This window comes from Electrophorus electricus, chromosome 17 (assembly GCF_013358815.1).
Source record: "Electrophorus electricus isolate fEleEle1 chromosome 17, fEleEle1.pri, whole genome shotgun sequence".
NCBI classification, from domain to species: Eukaryota; Metazoa; Chordata; class Actinopteri; order Gymnotiformes; family Gymnotidae; genus Electrophorus; species Electrophorus electricus.
Genome location: NC_049551.1, coordinates 5,070,326 through 5,080,325, shown reverse-complemented (window position 1 = coordinate 5,080,325; position 10,000 = coordinate 5,070,326). Strand labels below are relative to the sequence as shown.

The following is a 10,000-nucleotide window of genomic DNA, read 5'->3' as shown; positions in this document are numbered from 1 at the left end:
GAGAGAGAGAGAGAGAGAGAGCCATGCCCACCACACAGTGAGAACAGAGCCATTTGAGATCTGAAGACAAACTGAAACAAACGGAGGGAGGGTAAATCTCTTATCACAAACAAACACACGCACACACAATGAACGGCCTTTCTACATCTGCACTACTCTGCTCCTACACTTCAAAGCATAGTGTAAGAGAGAGAGAAAGCCAGACAGACAGACAGATAGAGAGATAGAGATATGAACAGCCTGGAATGCTCATCATTTAACAGACTGTACTGAGTGATGATCCTGTGTGTGTGTGTGTGTGTGTGTGTGTGTGTGTGTGTGTGTGTGTGTGTGTGTGTGTGTGTGTGTGTGTGTGCGTGTGTGTGTGCATGTGCATGTGGGTGTGTGTGTGTGTGTGTGTGTGTATGTGCGTGTGCATGTGGGGGTGTGTGTGTGTGTGTGTGTGTATGTGCGTGTGCATGTGGGGGTGTGTGTGTGTGTGTGTGTGTATGTGCGTGTGCATGTGTGTGTGTGTGTGTGTGTGTGTGTGTGTGTGTGTGTGTGTGTGTGTGTGTGTATATACCTTATGACTGACTGTGGCAGGCCCTGGCTCTGTTCCAGTCTGGATCATTTCCCCTCTCAGACATCGACAATCTCACAACCTCTGCCTGAGAACACACACACACACACACACACACACACACACACACACACACACACACACACACGATGGTATTTTATATTATAGTTTTTTACGATCGTTTTCACACTTGTCTCAATACCATGCCCACTTTTTCAAAACACTTAACACATTCACCATATGAACAGACTGTGTGACTAGATTATACTTTTGCATTACTTTTATAAAAAAAAGCAATGCAGTCATTCACCCTTTCTTCAAAAATTCATAAATACATCTCAGTCAGTGTTCACTACTAGCAAACGTGTACAACTACAGCTAATTTTACAGACATTTAGATACTCTGTTAAAAAGAGTTACAGTAACTTTCAGTGCAAAACCCAGCAAAAATCTAATCACTGTGGATGGAAATATGTTGCATTTTAACAGACAAATGAAAATATAAACTTGAAATATGTAAGACATATTTTAGCAGAGATTATTCATTTTATTCAATTTTTTTGTTTGCAGCCTTGCTACCATCGATACAAAAGTGGTCACACTTGCACAGTGCATGTACATAGAGAAAATATAGAGAGATTTTTCCACTGTTACTGCAGTACATGTACAGCTGAAACACCTGGCTGTCATTTCAGCTAATGACCTACCCAGATAACATTGTGTGCGATGTTGATGAAAATACAGTGGATGGATAAACCAGGCTTACAGTAGATATGTACAAATTACTGTGTGTAGTATATTGTGAATAGTGAAAACATTAATCTGGTAATACCGTATTTGTTATTGATTCTATATATTTTCTGTTCTGAACTACAGTATATTGCACTGTAGAAACAAAAGGCAAAATACAGTAAACCACCTGAAGAATACTGTGGCTTTTGTGATTTGTTACTTTATCCTGTTTTACATTATACAGGAAATATTGTTATTCTGGGTTTCTGATACAGTAAAACATTAAATCATTTACAGTTTAGTGTACATTTACTGTAACCCGCTATTGTGAGAGACAAGCCAGCAGATCAAACGTTTCTTTAGCTGTCTTGAGATATTTGTGGATGCAAAAATAGAGGTAAATGAAACACACAGCGTATGTATTTTGCAATGTTACAAGTTGTTTGTGTTTTGAATTTCGTTGTACATTGAGTGACAATGCAGTCTTGTGGGAGAAAGCATAAATTATAGTTATGGAGCATGAGTCACTTTCAGATGAAATAAGACGTGTTTTGGTGGTTGAAATGCATTTTGCACCGATGTGAAGAGTTTTGAAGAAGTGGTCATGGTATGTGTGAAAATGATTATAAAAAACTGTAATGTACTTGACATTGGAAATGAACTGCTCTTACTTCTCCTAATACCATGCAGACTGGCGGTGGGTGGAGGGCTTCTTCACTGGGGTTATATGGGACTCTGGAGGTGTGTGTGTGTGTGTGTGTCTATGAAGTATTTCTTCATTAACATCCCTCTCCAGCAGAGCCACTACAGCAGGCTGTCCTGTAGCACCATTGGCCAGGTGATGTCATGCATGATGTCATGGGAAGCACTTTAGCCTGCACTTGTGAGAGAGTGATCTCTCTTTTTGTTGCCTCGATTTCCTTTCTGTGTCCTTGTTTGTCCCATTGTCTCCTCTTTCTGTCTCTCTCTCTCTCTCTCTCTCTCTCTCTCTCTCTCTCTCTCTCTCTCTCTCTCTCTCTCTCTCTTTCACTGCAATATCCTGCCAGATTTATGATTCCACATATTGCAGGACACATGAGGTTATGGCTAAAAAGCACACTGGACATAAAAACAACACAGACAGCATTCCAGAGCACCCACGTGAAGCTGAAAGCATTCTGGAACATCCACTGAACCCAGCACCAAGATGATGCTCATCCACTAAGCCCAGGACCCACTAGACACAGCACCTGTTGGATGAGCGCCCACTAAACCCAGAGGATGAACATCCACTGAACCCAGCACCAAGATGATGCTCATCCACTAAGCCCAGGACCCACTAGACACAGCACCTGTTGGATGAGCGCCCAGTAAACCCAGAGGATGAACATCCACTGAACCCAGCACCAAGATGACGAACACCCACTAAACCCAGCACCCAGAGGACAAACACTGCATGCAGCACCCAGAGGATGAACACCAACTGCACCCAACTGATTCCAGCACCCGGAGAATGAATGCCCAATGGACCCAGCAACCAGATGTTGAAGGTGATGCAGGCTGTACTCATGGCTCCAAACAATGTGATACTGTAGAAGCCATATAGTACAACCACCTCACTATAGCTTCAAAATCATGCATTTGTCTGTGTTAAGCAGACCACCAAAATGTAACACTGCTCTTAATCTTAATTTTGTCAAAGCAAAAGAAAATGTTTGAGAGGGCAGTACTTCTTTAAAAGCCAAGTACCTTTCTCTCTCTCCACCCACCCTTATCCAATAAATAAATAAACACACTACTTTCTTTCTTCCTATGCACACTGTAAATCTCAACCCTCAAGTTCTGTCATATTTTAACTCTAGGTCAGCTTCATTTGGAGCCAATCTACACTTGTGTAAACTGGGTAAAGTTAACACAACGTATTCGATCCTGACTGAGACCCTCTGTGTCCTTCCTCCCTTGCTCTCTATAACACAGAAACGCCTTAAACAAACTTAATTGTGATTAATTAACTGATTTAATGCTACCATGAGTCGTTCTGGAGGTCTGGGATTTGTGAAGGTACTAGACAGTAATCTAGTTTACTGCACTGCAGTCCAAGGCTACAGACAGAAACATGTCTCAAGACTAGCCAGACTCCACATATGCACAAAGATCATTTACCTCAAACATACAAATAGCACCGCTCCCACCCAAACCTCATTAGGTCATTTTAAGTGCATAAACATACTTATTTATAAAATAACACCCCCACCCACCAACCCCCCCCCCCCCCACACACACACACACACATGCACACACACAAAATGACCTTTAAAATGTGTTTTGATAATATAGAAATATTGTAATCCTCCCAAGATGGAGGCAAAATTGTATTTCACCTAGTAACAAAGTTCATAGTATTCATTTCTAAGATTTAGCCATGCCATGGCAGGCATTCCTGTGTGTGTGTGTGTGTGTGTGTGTGTGTGTGTGTGTGTGTGTGTGTGTGTGTGTGTGTGTGTGTGTGTGTGTGTGTGTGTATGTATGTGTGTTTGAATGAGTGTGAGTGTGTGGTCTTATCAGCCACATTTAATAGCACTTAAAGAATTATAGTACTTAGCATATTTTCAGCAAATTAGCCACATATGGTTGTGTGTAACTCCATGGCTTCTGTTCCACCCTCTGTATAGGCAGCTCTATCAGCTCTATGTACTCTCTTAGTGTTGGTGTGTGGTGTGTGTGGTTTTTTGCAATTTTGTATCATGTGTGTTTCCCTAACAGTAATGCTGCAGGTATGCGTGTGTCTACCTCATACCGGCTCCTCTGACAACTCAGGCATAACTGATGAGAGTTATAAGCATTACAATGCTTCTACTGTAACTCTGCCATGGAACTCTTTTCAAAAACTCCACGTCTGGCACCGTCTGAGAGAGACGCAGACTCGAGCCTGTGCACATGTGTGGAGCGTACGCCATCTGTGCTGAGCTGTGTCCCGGAGGAGAATGCAGGCACTCCATCACTGGACCGGGGCAGCCGAGCAGGAGGGTGACACCTTATGCCTTCTGGCTGCTGGCTCGCACTCATCACATAGTTTCTCTGCAAGTCAGAGGATCTGAACCAGCAGCCATACGGGAAATGGCAGGGGTCTCGAACCACAGACCCCCTTCGTTTCTGAAAGCCGGCTTCCCTTTTCAGATATCTGCCCTGGATCTTGGAGCTCAGTCTGCTTAAATAACCATATCAGATAAATGGAGCTTCTTTTGAACTGAGGCCTTTTGATGTCATATTTCATTTATTGGACAATGAGACCACTAAGCTAAAATAAATTGCTTCAGCACAGATGTCACATGCTGGGAGCTCAGGGTTTACTGCAACAAACAGTTTTGCTTGAAAAAGCACCGATCGCTTGTTCTCTGTGACAAAGTGGTACATAGATGCTGGTCCACAATGAACGTAACAGACCATGCCAGTAACCATGCCAACAACATCCACCTCAATAATGCAAAACATCCTGCTTTCACAGGATTAAACTGAGCAGGTGCGTGCAGTTTCAGAGAATTTAAGCCAGAGTGAATGAAAGCTCAGACTGGGCACCAGGCATGAGGACTCGCCTGGTGTGCACTGCATATATTCATCTAACAGATGCTCATATATAAAGAACCTTAAAAATGAGAAAAGGCAATAAGACAGTGATTGGAAGAGAAGGAACGGCTATTCGAGTGTTAAAAGTCAGAATTACAGATAACTGAACCAATACTGCTGTTTGATCAGATTATGTTTTTTTTTTTTTCTTTCTCTGGACAAAAATGGAAATTCATTTGAGACCAGAGAAGCAGATTATGTGCTGCCAAGTGTCCAGACATAGAAGATCTGAGTCACCCTGCAGGTAGTAAAAAAGTGTCTCTCCAGACAGGGACTGCGAGGAGCAGAGTTCTCACAAGCAGTTATGAGACTTCAAGGCAAATCTGATGACATCTAAAAAAAGTAATTAAAAAACGTCCTGATTGGATCTTGCCTACACACTGCAAGTGCATGAGCTCTGAAAAGAACAGACACACTCTGCCTTCATGGTAAGGTCACCGTGTGCCTGACTCCACCAAACACATTTGTTGGATATTCCTGTTGCACTGTGCCAAATTATTCAGCTTTTCCAAAAGTTAAGATCAAACGTCCCTCATTTTAAAGTGCTACAAGAAAGCTTTTTTTTTTTAAATCCACAAAAAAATACAGCATCATGACTTAATAAGAGCAGAAAAAAGGCGGAGGTCCCTGCTGGTCGCATCTCTGCTGGCAGCTGCCGGCAGCGCACATGGCTGTCGGCAGCTGCTGTCAGACGGGCCATGTGAAAGAAAACAAACACCAGCACCAAACAAACCTCACTGCTGTTTTGCCACCGCATTTCACAACAGATCTGTGATGGAGTCCCACAGCCAAATAAGACTTCAGAAAAAGCTGCTTTGCGGCCAAGCATGCTGGCCTACCGCAGAAAAGCCTGCGCTGCTAGTGTCAGAGAAGCTCGCCTCTCACTGCAGTTCACACACATCATCTCCCTCTCGCATCACACCGCAGACGGCCAGTGGCTCTAACCTACCTGAGACAAGAACAACACATTTGGCCCAAATCAACTCAAACATGCGTTCACATGGGGGGTTTTGTGCTCCTTAAGAGTTCTCCTGGATAGGAGAGAAACAGCCTGATTAGTTTTCAGAAAGAAACCAGGACAAGACGCTGGTAATCAAACCAATATTGTACCTCTGACCTCTCACTTATAAACAGGCAGGCACACACACACACACACACACACACACACACACACACACACACACACACACACACACACACTCGGAACACACCCAGCACTCTCTGATAACTTTATGATTTGTGGCCTTCTGATCATTTTAAGTTCAGGATTAGTTAGACGAAATCAGACTAAGAGCAATAACCCGTGATAGAATGTGGCTGTTTCCCTACTAGGAGACCGTGCGCTGAAGTGCCCTGTCACTGGCACATGCTTGCCCTACTTGAGCTAATCCAGCCAAACAATCTTTCCACCAGTATTTTAACATGTGATTAAGCCTTTATCAGGTAAACATACCTTGTAAATCTACTCATCATTAGCGTCTCTCTCTCTCTCTCTCTCTCTCTCTCTCTCTCTCTCTCTCACACACACACACCAACATATCTAACTGCTCTCCAACAGGTCATGCTCCTTAAGGAGTGTGGGAGCAGTAAGGCAACAAGATGTCCTGAGCAGGAAATCTAAAATTAGTTTTTACTACCTATAATAGAAGATTTACGGGATGGTTTAATTTGCAGTCTCCAGGCGAGCAAACTGTAGCCGTCAGAACAAAAACATCGTCACTGGTTAAAGCTCATCAGAGCGTCCAGACAAACACAAAGGCCCTAATCGTAATAAAATCATAAAGGACATCTTGCACTAAAAGTGCGCACATTCGACACCCATTCGAGCGCTCAAGCAGATCCATATGCGCGTGGATGCAACATCAACATAAATGCACACACGTACGCACGTTTCAGCAGGCACGCATGCGCGCGCACACACGGTTTCAATTAACCGGCAAGCCTGCTCTGTCTTTGGGCCAAGTGTTAGGTTTACCACTTCATTCCTTTCCTCTGGTTCAGGCTTTATGGCCACTCTGGACGGCTCCAGCGCCATTCCTGGGTTTTATACGGTAGCTGTTAGCATTCTAATGCGTCAGTGTGTGCTCGGCACAACGGCACTGACACTTGGCAAAGCGAGAGTATCAAGTCCCGTGCGCGTAGACACGCGCGCACACATAGAAACAGTGACACTGCACACACAAACATACAGAATGAAAGGCACGCCACCCAAGAACTCTCTCCACCCTAGTAAATTCTCCTACATACACAGTCTCAAATATACAGTCTGTCCAGGCTAAATGTGTAAGATTCTATCTTTTTATTATTGTTATTATTATTATTATTATTATCATTATTATTATATTTAAGTGAGCAACTTTCCAGTTCTTCCCACTTTCCTGCTCTGGACCATTAGCTGAGAGATAATATGTCTATGCTGCTGTCACAGTTGTTAAATTAAAGTATTATTCAATTAAAAAAAAAATGTTTTTATAATATAAATGTGAAGCACTTAGCTTAAGTGTACATTTTGTAAGTTTGCAAGTAAGTACGTGTTCTCACCATCACAGTGGTGAACATGAGCATATTCAATAGCTTCATAACTGCTTGTGCAAAAGTATGTGTGTGTGTGTGTGTGTGTGCATGTGTGTATGTGTGTGGGGGGGTTGGTCATACCCTCAATAAGCTGATTCTAGATCTTCTTGGAGCTGAAATACATTTTGGCTCTAAGCTACTTTCATATCAAATCAAGTATGTAAATGACTGGAGTTTCAAAATTAGGAATCTGTTCATGTTTTGTTTTTTTTGCAGTTCTTGCTGCAGTTTCTAAGACAATAAGTTTGTTCATTTAAACACCAAATGGCACAAGAAACTTAAAATTTCTGTGCGACATCACCTTTATCACACCAATATTTCTTTCACCATTTATTTTTTAAAATGACAGTGAAGAGGAAAAGGTGGGGAAAGCCATGTGTGACACGATTATTCATGTCTCAAAGAAAAATGTGGAGGGGAAATGGCCAAAATATTTTTTCATTATCCTCCTGTCTTTAGCACAGCCAGATCTGAGATAAGTGATAAGCCAAGAGTTAATTTGAAAAATCACGAAATGACAGAAACAGAAAGGGGGGGGGGGGGTGGATCTGGCAAAAAGCAGGGAAAGCTACACTCGGCGTTCAAATGCGACTTTCGCACTGACCTGAAACCAGCTGGCTCTGCCCACCTCCCAGTGTTACCACTACGACTGACACAGACACACTGCTCTCAGATCAGTGTGACAGAGGTCAACCAGTTTGAGATGGACATACAGGCACCAGATGCTGAAGACAGACCCTCCGGCACATCAGTCAACGTGACGGCATGATGACGGCAACACATTCATCATGTGGAAGCTATTCTCCTCAGAGCACATTTCTTGGACAGCCACTGTCTACACTGGGCTCTGGACTACAGGTTCTGGGCAGTGGGAACACTGGCAGCACCGGGTCCTCAGGACACTGGAAAACAGACCCTGCACCATCGAATTAAAAGCAGACTAATGTGTATGCATCCTGTTTAAAATGCAAATAAGCTCTCTGAATGAATGAATCCGTTTTTAGAGTGCTTGAAGAAATGCAAACATTTCTGCGTGCAGAAAACTCCCTTTCTTAAATTCAGTAGTTCAACCTGTCATGTTCTATGTGCCTGTAATAACTGCCTAGTATATCATGTATGTAAATGCACACAAAATACAATTAATGTCTCAAAAGGCAATAATGTTTTTTCTGTGGGTTCCTAATACTTCAAATACACAAGCTATTTAAGTGCACTGAAACTCTGCCCTCTCAGCAGATTATTTTCTATTTTTCAATAATATGGAGAAATTTGCCATACCATTTATTGTCAAAATCATTACTCATACAACTAAAAACACTAAAATATATACTTTCTATACCAGTGGAAAGCAGTACATTGCATTTCACTTAAATATACACATAGAAAGACACATAATGTATAAACACACACACACACACACACACACACACACACACAAACGGTACAACTCAGTCATTTAGCCAAATGCTTAAATAGTTTAATGAAATGAAAGTAAACCTAGTTGTCATTTTGCACTTTAGAAAAACAGTTTCTTTTGTTTACTTGGAATTAAGCCTATTGAATATTGCAAAAATCTCCAAAAAGAAACATCTTGCCTTTTTCATTTCTTATTGTCTTAGCTCATCAGAAATATGATATAGTTGGGTTCGACTTCATAATTTACGACTAGCAGAGCAAATCTCCTCCGACAGTTTCTTAAATGTATATTGTTGATACTCAACAACAGTGTACCCAAGTATTAGAGCTTCGCACAACGGACCTTTTAACGTGTAGGCCTAACTGGCGAGCTGTAATCCCAATGCTTAACATGCCTACCACACGTCAAGAGCCCTTTATCCCGAGAATCCTCTTACTGGATTAGACGGAAACGTTTGCCGCAGCCACTATACATCCGTGTCTTGCAGCCCCAAGGAAACCTCAAGTCCACCTTTTAAGAAACATCTACTGAAATATGGCTTTTCGTCTAGACGTTTTATTGCCTTTGAACCTTAAATAATCACCCCGAACTCGAAATTAAATTTTCGTGGTGATCTGACTAAAACATGAAAATCCCAGATGTCTTTCTTTTCCTAAAAAGTTGTTATAAAGCTTTTCACGCGACAGCAACGTTTAGTTTGTTTCACGGTGCAGCTCACCACTGTGGATAAGTCGTAATGACGCATCTTAAGACAATGTTATGAAGAAAGAAAGAAATTAAGCAAAATTCCATTGAACCTTTATCTCAAAACTTTGATGTCATGTTTAAGGTACAAGTAGCAACTCTGCATGCAGGCACGCGTTTCTGCGGCATGTGCTGAGAGTCTAAAGCATCCTTCCCCTCGAGAAAAGTGCCCAGTGACCTCAGCACCACCCCCAGCCTGGGAGATGCAGTATCATATCAATACGGATCGCGTATCTCATACTACCTCAGCAGATATCAGTCAGCACCAGGCCGACACTACAGCTGTATGAAATATAAGCTACTTACGGAGCGGAGAAAGAAGAGTCGTACTCAGGAGCGGCTCCCGGCGTGTGAAAACGGATCGTAACGCG

At 42.4% G+C, this 10,000-nt stretch overlaps 1 protein-coding gene across 2 annotated transcripts in view; it reads right to left on the bottom strand.

Annotated features, from left to right (window-relative positions):
* Window positions 1-10,000, bottom strand: part of erg (ETS transcription factor ERG) — a 34,417-nt gene that overhangs the window by 24,281 nt on the left and 136 nt on the right. For both annotated transcript variants that reach the window (XM_035535683.1, XM_035535685.1), the window contains exons 1-2: window positions 9,936-10,000; window positions 563-647 (exon numbers count right to left, since the gene is read on the bottom strand). The exon at window positions 9,936-10,000 is cut by the window's right edge and continues 136 nt beyond it. In XM_035535683.1, coding sequence (XP_035391576.1) covers window positions 563-610 — 48 coding nt within the window. In that variant the 5' untranslated portion in view covers window positions 611-647; window positions 9,936-10,000. The remainder of the gene's footprint in view (window positions 1-562; window positions 648-9,935) is intronic.